This window comes from Ursus americanus, chromosome 11, assembly GCF_024610735.1.
Source record: "Ursus americanus isolate L20-20 chromosome 11, mUrsAme1.1.p, whole genome shotgun sequence".
In the NCBI taxonomy this organism is placed as follows: domain Eukaryota; kingdom Metazoa; phylum Chordata; class Mammalia; order Carnivora; family Ursidae; genus Ursus; species Ursus americanus.
The window spans coordinates 76231923-76247016 of NC_142137.1; the positions used below are offsets into that span (position 1 = coordinate 76231923).

The following is a 15094-nucleotide window of genomic DNA, read 5'->3' on the forward strand; positions in this document are numbered from 1 at the left end:
ACTGTGTATCATGTTCTGGTATTTAAGAGGCAGACTCACTCATTCAGTAGAAATTGGAACACTGACTCTGTCAGACCTGTCCTGGGGGCGCAGGGAAAGGGAGGAGGTCGTCCCAGAAGGGTGGGTTCAGTGGAAGTGTGACTGTGGTGAGCAGCAGCCCTCCTGGGATGGGAGGGCATTCCTGTCCCCTCCTCCTCCTCCAGGCATTTGCCCCTGGGTGGAATTTGATGGATCCTAGGTGAGAATAGGGTAAGGACAGGAGTGCCTCAGAAGAGAGCAAAGAAGTTAGCTGGGTTCGTTGTGCAGCTTACAGACTGAAGAGGTGGGTCTGGTCACAGCTGGGACTCCCCTGCCTGTGTGTGGAGGGGGCTTGGGCAGCAAATTGACAGGCAGACCTCCAGGGGCCACATGTGCCCGCCCAAACAGGTCATGGGGTGGAGACAGTGGGTCTGGCAAGGGGCCTAGCACAGGGGTGCGGGGGCTGCCGCAGGTGGGACGGAGGATGAGACCTGTTCAGGAGGCAGGCTTGGCAGGGTTCAGGGAATGCTTACAGGCTGAGGTAGATGACCCGGATGTGGGGATCCCATTTTCCTGGTTTGGATGTCCGAGGTGAGACATAAAGAGCGAGCTCAGTTTGGGGAGGGCGCATGTGCAATGTGTGTCTGGATAGGTCTGAAGCTTGGGGAGAGTTGGCGTTGGAGATGGATTTGGAAACGTGAGCCCATTGGGTTTTATCAACACAGGGAGAAGAAAGAGGCGTAGCAAAAGGATGTCAGCTAGGGGGTTCCTGAGAACACCCTCATGAAGGACAGCAGAGAGCTTGAACAGAAGACGGGTGCACAGGGGGCAGAGCGCCCAGGCGTAGGAGGCCACCCGGAGAAAAGACGACATGCGTGCTAGACTTGAACCTGGAACAGCTTCTGAAGAGTGGGGGGCGGGGACTGAGGCCAGAGAGGGTGAGATACCCCTCCCCTCGGTGGGGCCTGGAGAGTTGGGGAGCTTGGGGAGAGAGAGTGACAGGGGCTGTTCACAGAGTGACGGTATGGGTATGTACACCCGAGAGAGGAGAAGGAAGTTCCCTCCTTCAGTACCACCTGCCTTGTGCGTCGTCTGTAGGGGCTCACGTGGTATTTCCTGACCCCCACACCAGAGCGGGCACGGCCCTTTCTGGGCAGCAGAGAAGCCTTGAGGATAGAACAGTTAACCCCTAAAGTTGGGATCCAAAGGGAAGTGATTATGTTTGAGAAATGAAATTATCAGCAAATCCAGCCCTTTAAGACCCTGACCTTATTTCTGGTTTAATGTGTTCTTCTTGGTTTAGGGTTTATTTTTAGTACCTGATAATTAAAACTGTACTAGAGGTTCCAAAAATGCCGATGTCTGTTTGTGGAATTATCCTCAATGAACACACTTTGCAAACCCTCCAGCAAAGACTGCATGAGGCTAAGGAAAGCAAGCACGGGCCGCAGGGTTGTGGCCCATCTATTTAAAGTGCTCACCTGCCACCGCGTGTGTTTATTTTTGTCATACCCAGAATTGCTGTTGTACATGGGATATAATTTTAAGGCTTCTTGAAATAAGAGCGTATGAACTGGAACAGGAAAAAAAAATACATCTTTATTTTCACCAACTTCTAACTGAAATTCATTCTTTCCTTTATGAGAGAGTCCACAAATCCTAGTAATAATAGCAGCAGCTGTGGCTGTGTCACCAGTAGGGATCACAGAGGATCCGATGTCACCTTCTAGTGGAGAAGTCCGTGTGTGTCCTTTCCTGTCATCCTCGTCTCCAGATTAGTTATTACACCCACTACTCTCTCTTATTATTTAAAGATGCACAAAGAAGTGAGTAAATTCCTATATCATAAATTTGTGTTATTTTTAAAAACTATACTTCATTATAATTAATTCTTTTATAAGCCTGTTATTTTATTGTATGTATTTAATGGTATTCTGAGAAAGAATCCATAGGTTTCACCAGACTGCCAAAAATATTTATGTTATGAAAATGTTGAGACCCCTGGCTGAAGAGACAAAGTGTGCTGGGGCTGCCCTCAGGAGTGGGAGACTGAGGTAGTCCAGATGGATTTTCCTGTTGAGGACAAATAGAAAACCTAAGAAATATATTAAAAAAATCTGGAAGTATCAGATAGCTGAAAAGGTCATAAAGAATTATTGAGTGAAGATTATAGAAAACCAGAAGTCCGTGAAGGTCAGCCAAGAATTGGGAACCACTTTTGCTACAGAGTATTTGCCTGATAAGAAAGGAAAAAACATAATTGGCCGCAGTCAGGAGTAGACAGGGTGTTGCCACAGACCCTGCCAAGAGCACAAGGGTGAAGGGAATGCTCCAGGCAACTCTGTACACACACAAATCCAGCAGCTTAGATGTAGTAGAGTAGATCCCCCAAGGCACAAATGACTGCAGTCCACCCATCATCTAACAGATTGTAGACAGCCAGATAACCGTTAAGGAAATTGCATTCATAGTTTTTAAAACTCTCCAAAATACACCTGTAACCCAGTTGGTTTCACTCAATCATTTATCAGCATCCAGAGAATTAATGTCAGTTCTACACACTATCTTCCAGCAAATGTAAGAAGATGGACTACTTCCCAACGAGACCAGTATTACCCTGATACCAAAACCAGATAAATGAATTACAAGAAAAAGAACATGTCAGGCCAGTGTCCCTCATAAACATAGATACAGAAACCCTTAACAAAATGTTAGCAGATCAAACGAAGCAGGGTGTAAAAAGAAGTATACACCATGGCCAAGTGGGATTGTTTACTGCCGGGACACATGGCTAGTTCAGAATTCAAAAGCCTGTCTGTGTAATTCTGTCATAGGCTAATGAGGAAAAATCACATGATCATATCAAGTATTCAGAAAAAAACATTTCACAACATTCAGTACGCATTCGTGATAAAAACTCAGAGAATAGGAAGAGAAGGGGCCTTCTTCAGCTTGATAAAGAATATCTACGAGATCCCTGGCAGCTGACATCATGCACACCAGTGAAGGGCCGCGTGCCTCCCCCTGAGGTGGGGACGAAGGCCAGGATGTCTGCTCACACCACCCCTCTCAAGAGCACGGAGCAGGCAGGTGTGACCTGTGCACTGAGGCAGGGAAAGGAACTAAAAGGCATGCAGATCACCGAGGGACAGAAAGACAGTCCCAATTTGCAGATGACATGATTCTCTACACAGAGAATCCCAAGGAATCCATCAAAAAACTCCTAAAGCTAGTGAGAGTTCAGCAAGAGCTCAGGCTGGAGACGGACATAAAAACAAACAAAAAGACCACCGTTGCATCTCTCTATACTAAAATTTAAAAGATATACCACCACTTACATGGTTCCACAAAGAATTACCAAGGTGTAACCCTAACAGACATGTATAGTATCTGTGCCCCAAGAATTACAAAATGCTGGTGAAAGAAGTCAGCTTAAGCTTGAGTTCATGGAGAGACAGACACACCATGCTCACGGGCTATAAGTCTTTGCACAGTGGAGAGAGGTCCCTGCTCTCCAAACTGATGGACAATTCCTAGCAAAATCCCAGCAAGGGTTTTTTGTTGTTATCGATAGGACAAGGTTGTTCTAAAGTTTATATGGAAGAGTAAAAGAACTAAAATACGGCCAGAACAGTTCTGAAAAGGAAGACTAACATGGGAGGAGTATAGCTTGTTAATATGGCTGATAATATAGCTTGTTGGGTAACTACACGAACCAAGACTGTGGGTTGGCCAAGGATTGGACGCATGGGTCAGTGGAACCGAGCAGAGAACTAGAAGCGGAACCACACAGGTATTGCCGCCCAATTTTGGCGAAGTGCAGAACTCTCGTGGACAGGCTGTGCTGGAGCAGTTGCACAACCACAGACAAAAAAAGGGGTCGTGACCTTAACCTCACCATTCATGCAAAAGAGTAACTCAAGTAGATCACCAAGCTAAATGCAAGAGGTACCACTCTAGAACTTTTGGGTAAAAATAGAAAACTTTGGAATCTAGGGCTCGGTAAAGAGTTCTTGGGCTTCACATCAAAAGCATGATCCATAAAAGAAAAAAATCAATAAGCTGGACTTCATCAAAATTAAAAACATTTAGAAGGGGGAATGAACCACGAGAGACTATGGACTCTGAGAAACGAACCGAGGGCTTCAGAGGGGAGGGGGGAGGGGGGAATGGGATAGGCCGGTGATGGGTAGTAAGGAGGGCACGTATTGCATGGTGCACTGGGTGTTATACGCAACTAATGAATCATCGAGCTTTACATCGGAAACCACCGGGATGTACTGTATGGTGACTAATATAACATAATAAAAAATTTTTAAAAAAATATTTGGTCTGTAAAAATGAGGAAACGACAAGCTACTGAATGGGAGAAAATATTTACCAACACATGTCTGACAGAGGTCTTCTAAGTAGAAAATATAAGGAGTCTCAAAACTCAGTAATAAAAACCAAACAGTCCACTTAGAAAGTGGGCAAAAGACACAAACAGACATTTTACTGAAAAAGATGTCTGCCTGGCAAACAAGCACGTGGAAAGTTGTTCCGCGTTCGTTAAAGCTTCAGCGAGGGGCTGCGTTGCATGTATCAGAACAGCCAAAACATTGGCAAGCCCCCGCGAGGAGAATGGGGTCCTTGCACACCAGTCTCCTAAGCAGCAGTGGGACTCCTTTTGGAAGGTGCGTCAGCTCCCTAAAAACTAAGCATGCACTTACTGCATGTCTCAACAGTCCCCCTCCTAGCCCTTTGTCCCACAGAAATGAAGACTTCTGCTCACAGCAGACCTGGACGTGAGCATTCCCAGCAGCTGCACGTGTGACAGCAAGAGCTGGGAACAAGAACAACGTCTTTAACTAGACAAACGCTCAAACCAGCTGGCCCGTCCGCACTGTGCAGTCACTCACGGCCAGCCCGACACACACAAAAGCATGAGCTGATCTCGGAGGGTTGTGCTGAGTGAGGAAGCCAGTCCCCACATGGCCACACTCTCAGAATGCCACGTTTGGAGAGATGGAGGGTGGGGCGGGGCAGGGTACCACTCAGGCTCTGCATGAGGGAGGCCCTGTATCTGATGGTGGTGGTGGTGGTGATGCAGATGGTGTGTGTGACATCACACACATCCGTGCATGTGGAAGGGCTTGTCTCCTGGTCTTGATGCCGCACTGTGGAACGTAGGGTCTTAGCACTGGGGGTGAGGGTGCATCATGGGACCTTCCGTACAGCCTCTGCAGCATCACTGCAAAATAAAAATCCCAAACCAACCCTGTGCTGCCTACCAGACACACACCCAGAAGGGAGGGACACCAGGACATCTGAAGAGGAGGACAGAGGTGAGCTGTGCACTCACCCTAAGGAACTGCTGTGACTAGATAAGAAAAAGTGGACTTTAAGTGGGCTCTTTACTAGAGAGATGATGGTCAAGAGCGTGTCTTGACTCTCTAACTGGGTAGTTAGCATGGGCAGCTTCAGAAATATTTGAAATGAGGATTGCCAGGACGGCAAAGAGAAACACTACAGTGGCAACAGAGCTCAGCAAACGATGGCCCTGTAGGCCAGATCCAGCCCACAGCCTGTTTTTGTACCATCCTGCAAGCTAAGAATGGTTTTTACAGTTTTAAAGTGTTATTTCCTAAAAAGAACAACATTCAATAGAGACTGTACAGGGCTGGCGAAGCCTGGTGTCTTAACCGTCTTGGCCCTTGAAGAAAAAGTTTATTGAATGCTGCTTTAAGCCGTCCCTCTGCAGAGCATGGAGCAGAGGGAAAATCACTAAGGGTCAGAGTCTGCGAGCACAGCGAACACATGACCTCGTGTGCGTGTAGATGCCACTCCCAGAGTCACAGGACAGCGCGCACAGGGGTGGCTGACACAGACCGCGTGACAGTCCTGGTGGCCCAGCCAGCGCGAGACCACTGAGGCCGTCTGTCTGCTTTCTGACCACGGTAGACATGATCTGGAAGCCAACAATAACACAAAAATTAAAACTCCCAATCACTTGAATTTAAATAGTATATTTCTAACTCATGGTTGCAAATAGAAATCACAATAGACATTATAAAATAATTTGAATGACAAATTTGAATGACAGTGAAAATAGTCATATTGAAATTAGCAGATGAAGCCAAAAGCTGTTCTTAGAAGGAAATTTATAGCATTAAATGAATATGTTTGAAAAGGAGAAACGCTGAGAGCTTGTTCATAATAAAAACTCTCAGTAAACTCAGACTAGAGGGCAACTTCCTTAATGTAGGAAAGAGTAAAATCAGCAGAAATCATACTTAATGGTGAAATATTGAAAGACTTTCCTCTCTAGTGGGAGTGAGTCAGGGGTACCTTCTTTAAACGGGGAGCCTTAGCAAGAAGAGCAGTCCGAGGAAAGAAATATAAGGTGTAGGGTTTAGAAGAAGTAAAACTTATTACCATTGACAGATGGCATGATTGTATAAATGGAAAATCATATCTATACAGCAGCCCTTAGAATTAGTAACCAAACTTAACAGGGGCTAGATACAAAGTCAGCATATACAACCTAAATGTATTCTGTAAAACAATAGCAAGTAAAAAATAACCCCCAATTTTTTTATGTTTACACTAAAATCAAAAGAAAATGAAATAGCAAAAAACAAGCTGTACAAGACCTCTACATTGACAGGCACAAAATTTCTGAAAGAACCTAACTTGAAGAAGACTCCCCGTTTTAGGTGTCCGTAAGCCCTAGTCATGCATAGGATCCAAGCATTCCCTGTGGGAAGTCCATGTGTGGTGGCGTGCGCTAGGACAGTGGGGACAGCCCGCTGCTCACGGTGTGAAGAGCTTCACGAGGAGCGTCCCCGGAAGAAGACAGAGACAGCAGTACATACACTGCCTGATCGTTCTTGTACATTCACAGGCATGTGAAACCGTTTGTTACAGCTTGAGAGTTTGGTTAGTGCTTCCTTTCCAGGGCGGTGAGGGTGGCAGGGAGGCCAGCAGGGGCTTCTGTGATGCCAGCACCATGCGCTCTGTGGCGTAAGTGTTGGTTGCACGGCTTGTGGAAGCTTACGTGGGACACATGGGATCCATGCTTTGGGGGTGGTACTCCTCGCTTGTAATTTACTTTAAAACAAACGGGTATAGAAGGGATGAACACAAGATGTGAACAAGAATTGATTCCCGGGGCGCCTGGGTGGCGCAGTCGTTGGGCGTCTGCCTTCGGCTCAGGGCGTGATCCTGGTGCTCGGGATGGAGCCCCACATCAGGCTCCTCCGCTGGGAGCCTGCTTCTTCCTCTCCCACTCCCCCTGCTTGTGTTCCCTCTCTCGCTGGCTGTCTCTGTCAAATAAATAAATAAAATCTTTAAAAAAAAGAATTGATTCCGTTACAGAAAAATCTACCAAATTAGAGAAGTGCCCCCAGTATGCGGAGAAAATACATAACATCTGTATCAGGGCACCTTTCCCACAGGCTAGTCTGATGCTGAGTAGTCACTGTGGTCTGAGTGCTGGGGCCAGGGCCCACGGTGATGGGGCCGGGGTGGGGAAGCTCAGGGCTGCTTGAAGTTTGCAAGGAGGAAGGAGGTAGAGAAGATGCGACGTTCTAGAGTCAAGTTAATCCCGTGGTGCGTTGTCCACACAGGAGGGCTGAGCCACACGTGACCCTGAGCCCTTGAAATGTGGCTAGAGCATCTGAGAAACTGAGTATTTGATTTTGGTTCATTTAAATTCAGATATCACGTATGGCTCCTGGCTCCTGGCTTGGACAGTGCAGTTGTAGACAGACAGTGATGGGGAAGTGCAGGAGCTCGACACACAGTGGGACGGTGGAGAGTGCTGCAGGGCACGGCCGGGGCGGGGGGCGGGGGCACCTAGCGTGGTGGGGAGCGGCCAGCCAGCACAGGCCTCACCTGGAGGTGCCTGCAGAGCAGAGGCAGTGAAGACATCCACTTGTAATTACTCAGTGCCCCCTCAGCCCCACAGACCTGTTCCGTTCTTGCTCTTTTTAGGATGATATAAAAAGTTGTGCTGACAAGACATGCTTTCATTAAACCTTAGATTGGGGCGCCTGGGTGGCTCGGTCGGTGAAGCATCTTCCTGCAGCTCAGGTCATGATCCCGGGGTCCTGGGATCGAGTTCTGCATCGGGCTCCTTGCTCAGAGGGGAGCCTGCTTCTCCCTCTGCCTCTGCTGCTCTCCCTGCCTGTGCTCCCTCTCTCTCTCTCCCTCTCTCCCTCTCTGACAAATAAAGTCTTAAAAAAAAACCCTTAGATTAACTCTGGGGTAATTGCAGTTCATAATAACTCTTAAAATGGTGATCAGTTCTATTTTAATCAGTGAAGTGAACCCTTATCAAGAGGATAAAACGTCTGTGACTTCTTTCGTGGCTTAGTTTGGTTTTGTAAACTATATAGGATATGCAGTGACATTTAAAATAGCCACCGTTTAATTTGAGCAGCCTTGGTCAACCAGACACCGAGAGATTCGGTGGACACTTGCTAGGTTATCTATTCACGTGTGTGCAGTCAGCATGGGCCCCGCATCCCAGAAGCAGACGTGGCTGCAAGAGCCTGTCTGTAGCGGCTTCTCTGTCCCAGCACAGTGAGAATATGTGACGTCAGGGTAGGTTTGACAACAAAAAGAAATATTTTGTATTCGTATGACTTAATTTGTAAAAAGTTATCCACTCATCAGGCCTGTGAGATAATTAATACTTAATTAGAAAAACTGAGTGTGCCTTTTAAGAATATGGTGAGCTTATCGAGTACCTCAAACAGTACTCTCTTGGCTTCTCCTCCTTTGCTTTTCCTGGTGGACTGCAGCTTTGACATGTCAAGGGGCAGTTCTGAGTTGTACACAGGCCTGGGCAAACGTCTGGGGTGCGCCCAGTGGGTGTGCGCGTGAGCGTGCACACTCGTGATGCAGCTCCCCCTCACGTTCCTGTGATCAGCGGGGCTCCCTGGGGGGCTGGTGGGCACAGCACCTGTTGGCTGCCGGGCAGCGCTGAGGTACAGGGTGTCTGCTTCCCCACGTGCATGACTCCTTTCCATTCTCTGTCTGCGACCCACAGCTTGACTACATCGACCCCCGAGCCGTGCAGCTTGGCTCCCTCCTGGTCCGCGGCCTCACCACTCTGGTCTTGGTCAACAGTGCGTGCGGCTTCCCCTGGAGGATGAGTGACTTCATGCCCTGGAACATATTTGACGGGAAGCTCTTTCATCAGAAGTACCTGCAGGCGGAGAAGGGGTATTCCGTGGAGGCCCTCGTGGAACAAAATGTGAGGTCATGGTGTTTTCACGTTCAGAAACAAGAGGTTTGAGGTCAGGTGCTCAAATGCATCCTTAAGCTCAGAGTCCTGGGCCAGATATCAGTTCTGTCTGTCCCAGTGGTCACTTTCCTGGGAAGAGCAAACATGGGAGACACATGTTCCCAGGCTTTGAAATTTTACAGTTTATGCTGACCGTCGATTACGTGGTTGAAATTACTGCTCTTCTGAAAGAGGGTTGCATTATTCCAGAATGGCAGAAACACGAGTTGGGACGCCTAAGGCTTCAGCGTTAGCATCTCTCATAGCTTCTCCCAAAATACCGCCATAGGGCTTGAGTCCCCAAACTCCTGCTGGGGGACGGCTGGGAGCGCCCCTCACAGTCCAGCAGAGCCCCCTATAGCTTGCTCTCCCTTACGCTTCTTGAATCAAGAAGGAGTGTTTCCCCAGAGGTGCCTTTGCAGACATCAGACTGATTCAATAGGAATAATGACCGTGTGTTTATGAAAATATCCCCTGAAGACTGCTGGTTTAGCTGGGGATGTTGGCTCTGCATTGTCCAGCTTCATGTGTATGAGTGCTCCCTGATTCCTCGGAGGGTTCCAAGGAAGGCCCCCACCAAGAATGTTACAGTAGCTGCAGGCATGCACGAGAGCCTGTGGTCCACGGAGCAGTCACCATCCGTGAGGATAAAGCATGCTGAGCTTCGCATCAAATAGAAAACACTTGGAGAGATGCTGCCACCCCTGTGCCTCACCCAAACAAAAACCCAGGGCGTCCTTTGGGATTTAGAAGCAGCCAGTATCGTGTGCAGGCAGCAGCAGTGTAACAAGGGGGGGTGTTGCTCAGATCGGGCTTGTCACCGTGTATGGAAGTATGAAGGGTCAGAGCAGAGCAGACGGCAGCCACCGTCTGCAAACCCCCAGTTGTGGTCCTGGGTCTGATGTTACGGCCACGCACAGGGCGACCTCAGGTTTGGGCAGATGGGGCCGTGTGTCAGCAGTAAATGAAGTGGCCCGGAGGGGCAGGTCCGCCCCTCGCCCTGCTGCTGCTTCTCCTGAGGTGTCACCGCTCGAGAGACTGAGGACCCAGATGACCAGCCCAGGTTTGTTCGGATGGACTGTGTGGTCGTGGCCCAGATGTCACCACAGAACTCAGAGACCTTTTGGAAGTGACTCTTTAACCTACAGAAGACCAGAAAGGATGTGGCTCTGGTGTTACCTCCCTAGGGACTCGGAAGGATGTCAGTTTTCTGAGAACCTCTTGTTAAGTTTCAGTGTTGAAGGAAATGCTCAAACAGTGTCCTTGGACACTGTGGTCACTGTTGTGTCTCCTGAGTGCATGCACAGGCCTGACACTGCTCACGCTGTCTGCTCTGTTTGCAGAGGTCCCGGCTGACCAAGTTCCACACGCTGAAGTCAGTCGTGTGCAAGGCGTGCGTGAAGGAGAACAGACGCATCGTCAGCAAGCAGCACTGGCGCTCACACCAGCCAGGTGGGCATCGCGGGCCCCATCTCCGCCAGGGCGGGCCTTACGGTGCAGGGTGCCGGCAGCCGGCTGGCGAGATTGGGAGAAAACACAAACGTAACACGCTGGGTGCTACCTAGCAGTTCCAGTTCTGGCCCCTTGAGAAAGGTGTCTCCCAGAGGGCGCACCTGCTCGTCCCGTGACGGAGAGCTCCCCTGTGGGCTCGTACCTCCTCTCCAGAGCTCCCTGCAGCCAGACGCTGCCGGCATGGCGCTGGTTTGAGTGACCGGAGCTCTCTTTCTTCTCATAATAACACTTAGCTTATAAAGGAAACAGTTAAAAGGACATATAAATAACCTTTATTCTGTCAGGAGAACAAATGTTGACGGGTAACGCGTTTTTGCAGTTTTTCCTGTGCTTTTATCTCATCGTGATAGTCTGCTGTGCGGTCGTGCGCTCTGCTTGTCCAGACTCCCCTGTGACAGCGGTGCCCCTGTGCTTAGCACTCCAGCTCTGAAGTGGCTTCCATTTCTTTTCATTTTATATACGTTATTTCCTTAAAATAGAGCACCATAGTTTACGAGTTATAGGTCAACATGCAGTCAAATTTAGGTAAATGTTGCCAACTTGTTTTCTAAAAACCTTCATCTGTTTACAGCTTCACGGCGCCCTTGGCCGCGTTTACCAGTGTGTTGTTCTAACTAATGTGATAGATGAGAAACAGTTTATCTTGTTGACCGGATGATTCTTTGTTAGTGAAGTTGGCTGTCTATGGATGAGCTTCTGAGGAATTAATCATTTCACGTCCTCCTTGGGTTAGGGTCTGTGCCAGCCACTCCAGCAGCTCCGTCTCCTTCCTTGGCGGCTTAGAGAACTCTCCCCAGTTCCTACCCCCCAGACTGTCTTCAGGGGCTCTGCTGGGCATTGGCCGCGCAGGTCTCTTCCGGAGAGGCTTTACGTCGTGAGGTCACTGTCAGGTGCTGTGTGTGGGGCCTGCCCCAAGGAGAGTCTGGGGGTAGGAGAGGGGCTTCCTCCCCATTTCCCAGGAGTCACAGACTCCCGCCTTGTCCTGCCCTTCTGTCTGCCCTTTGACTTTCTCCTGCCAACTGAGGATAGGCAGGATTTGAGACCCCAAAGCCAGAGCTTATTTGCAAAATAGATGTGCAGTGTTCTGCCTCTGTTGCCTGTCCACAAAATGGTTGGTAGCCTGTCCTGCATGCTCAGTGCCATGGGTTCCTGAGCGGTGGCCGGAGGCTGAAAGCTGCAGGTGGCAGAATGCGGGCTGCTTTCAGCTGGCAGACTTTCTCATGTTAAATTCTAGTCGAGACAAGTGGTAGAAGGTGTCAGCTTAGGAATTTTGGAGAGGGAACTTCAGGGTGGTTAAGTGTGTGGAGAATTGGGAGGAGGGCACACCTTGGTCTGGCTCTCAGAGTCCCGGGACTCCTACTCACCCAGAGCCCGAGCGCTGGTGGCCTGCAGAGTTGGGCCTGTGCCCCCGGGAGGCAGGGTCAGTCAGAACTGACTGCCGAGGGCCCTGCTCTGGCCCAGTGTCTGCCAGGCTATTCGTCTGTCACCTGCACGGGGTCTCCTGGAGATTGTGTTTAAATTCAGACATCTACCCCCCCACCCCAGCTGTGGCCCCTCAGTCCACATTTTTCGTGGGCTTTCCCTATGATTTAAGGAAACTGGAAGTTTGAGAACTGCAGACCTGGTGCTGCCTTGCTACCCTCTTAGACATAATGTGTCATTTGGGTTAGGCATGTGGTAGCCTCCTAACGTGCTGATCACGTGTCCCCACAGGCAGGTGGGGGAGGCAGGGATCTGGCTCCCACAGGACAAGTTCCGGGTACAGCCGGGCAGGCCAAGGACAGCACTGGAGGGACCAGGGACCAGGTAAGAGGCTGGCGGCCGCGGGCTGCTCACGATGGTATTGTCTTGGCATCGTGCTTCTGGTGAAGGGCTGACCACAGATAAACGCACTGACATTCTAATTCTATTGCTGTGTGAAGTGGAGACAGAATGTCCAAGCTCAGTGCCGGTCTATCTCTGCTCCATGCCACTTTGTTTTCTGTCAGTTCATTCATCTGTTCAAGACCCTGTTTTTATAATTTACTCTGAAAAAGGCTCTTATAAAGGTTTCATGCATGTGCACCCCTCTCACAAAGAAAGAGCATTTTGATATTTTCTGTGATTTGGGTTGTATATGTAAGACCCTTTTGGGTGATCAAGGAAATAAAATGAATGCTTTACTTTTTGGGTGTATAGTACAGGTGTCCAGTTTTCATGCATAAAGCTGAATTTAATACATAGTAATTTACATTTTAAATACAGAGAAAACCTCGTCAGTATTTAAATTCAAAATTCCTTGCAGTTTTCAAAGCCCGCTGTAGAGATTTTTATATTACCTAAGATTTACAATTTTATCCTTGCAAATATAAACAAACCTAAACTTTAGGGTTTTTTTGCAAGCTCTAAAATGTGTAGAGGTTTTGCAGATTACTCACATTATTACCCTGAAGCACAGCGAGTCTTAAGTCATTAAGCAGAGCTGCGTGTCTCAGTCTGCCTGTGTTGGTGGCCACTGCATCTCATCACTTGGGATGTTGCTGAGGGGGAGTCTGAGGCTGTCTCCCTCTGGGTTCCTTCTGTTCTGGCAGAAAACGGGTTCCACTGTGTAGCTCAGTGAGGAATGAAGCTTACGATGACTGTTTTTGAAATGCCCCTCCCTGGCTCTGTAAGATTTACAGTCACTCTGGGTGTCCCTTTCACCTGCTGTAACGTGTTGAGTCCACCTCGCCAGTTCTGCCACCCACTGTCACCTGAAGCTCCTAGACGGTTGACCCAGTGAACGTAGCAGCATCCCACCCTCTGTCCATCTTGTCCAGGATGGGCACGTGGTGACTGTACCCAGACCACCTGAGTGTTGATGCCAGCACAGCATAAACGAGATTAGGGCAAATCCCTTCTCCATTATTTCAACCATTTTTGAGATTGCTTTTAATGTAGAAGGAATTGCAGTTTATTGAATTAAACTGGAAATAGGGAACCCAGAGGACACAAGAGGGTTTGTCAGCTTAGCTAGCATCAGACTGTGACAGCCACTGCTGTGGCCCTGCGTTCACATGGTGAGTGGGTGTCTGAGAGGGCGGCCCTCGGGGTGCCTTCGCCTTCCATCCACTTGGGGCCTGCAAGCACGGGCAGGAGTGCTCGTGTGGCCCTGCTGCATAGGCTGTCCACCGCAGCTTAGGGCTGCGTGGGAAGAGTGCAGAATTTCGGCTCCTATCTTCTTACAAATGACAGGCCTTCCTCCAGCAGCCAGGAGGGCCGGGACAAATGCACGTACAGTGAACGTCTCCCCGCCCCCCCCAACACACACCCTGCGGTCTTCACTGAGGGGTCCAACAAAATCCTGCTGAAAGGTGGCATTTTAGCAGAGGCCTGGTGAGAGGGAGCAGCCGCCAGACGCCTGACGGAGGGGCGTGCGCAGAAGGCAGGGCCCCAGGCTGCCGTTTGTGGCTGGAAGGGGCAGTGAGAGGGAGGCTTACAGGAGGTGAAGTTGGCAGGCAGCAGAGGAGCAGACCTTCCAGGGCCTTGCAGCGTTGGTCAGAGCCCTGGAGTTCGCTCCAGACGAGGTGCTCCATGTGTCCATTCTGGGCAGGTATCCCCATAGTCACCAGCCCACCCCACAGAGCTCAGAGCCTGCACACCTTCAATACAAAGCTCCTGTTTTGTAATACTAACAGGGTTTGAATTTAGGTATGAATACTGTGTTTGAAATATAAGTGTGTGATGGGCTGGGAGCAGAGTGGGGTCCCAGCCCTGTCTGTCTGGATAGCCCATCCCAAGTACATTTAAGTAGCAGGACCCTGGGTACCTGTCAGCCTTGAAGCTGCGCTGTCAGATACCTACAGCCCTGGCCCCTCTTGGTGAGGGTTAGAATGCACCCACCTAGCTTGGGAAAGCAGGGCGAGGGAAGGCACGCTGCACATCTTTCAGGCAGCCTGGCACGATGGGACGTGCATGGTCCTCCCTGTGTTTCCTCTGAGCAGTTGACAAAGGCTTCCCTAGCAGCCCCTCTCTCTGCTGTCACTGTTCCCCCACAGATGGCCTGGTGTGATGGGAAATGGTGACATTCCTCTTAATCCTCTTTGGCCTGGGCTTATCTTCTTTTCTTCCTGCTGGGTCTCAGGAAGTCAGGAAAGCTGAGACAATACAAAGTCCGGGTGAGGTGGGTTGCAGGTTAAGCCTGGGAACGGGTGGGAGAGACACCATGAGTCTCCAGGGAGGTGGGCACATTCAGCTGTGGCCTGTTGCTGTGATGTGTGCCTGCGGTGGGGCACGCAGCCAACACGTATGCATGCACACTTCCCCTTAGAT

At 49.5% G+C, this 15094-nt stretch overlaps 1 protein-coding gene across 8 annotated transcripts in view; it reads left to right on the forward strand.

Moving 5' to 3' along the window:
* Positions 1-15094, forward strand: part of FAM120B (family with sequence similarity 120 member B) — a 105147-nt gene that overhangs the window by 64313 nt on the left and 25740 nt on the right. For 4 of the 8 annotated variants that reach the window (XM_045770615.2, XM_045770614.2, XM_045770619.2 and 1 more), the window contains 3 exons: positions 9056-9262; positions 10636-10744; positions 12518-12610. In XM_045770615.2, coding sequence (XP_045626571.1) covers positions 9056-9262; positions 10636-10744; positions 12518-12610 — 409 coding nt within the window. Of the gene's footprint in view, positions 1-9055; positions 9263-10635; positions 10745-12517; positions 12611-15094 lie in introns of those variants that run through there. The other 4 variants (XM_045770620.2, XM_045770618.2, XM_045770621.2 and 1 more) reach the window with 2 other exon arrangements.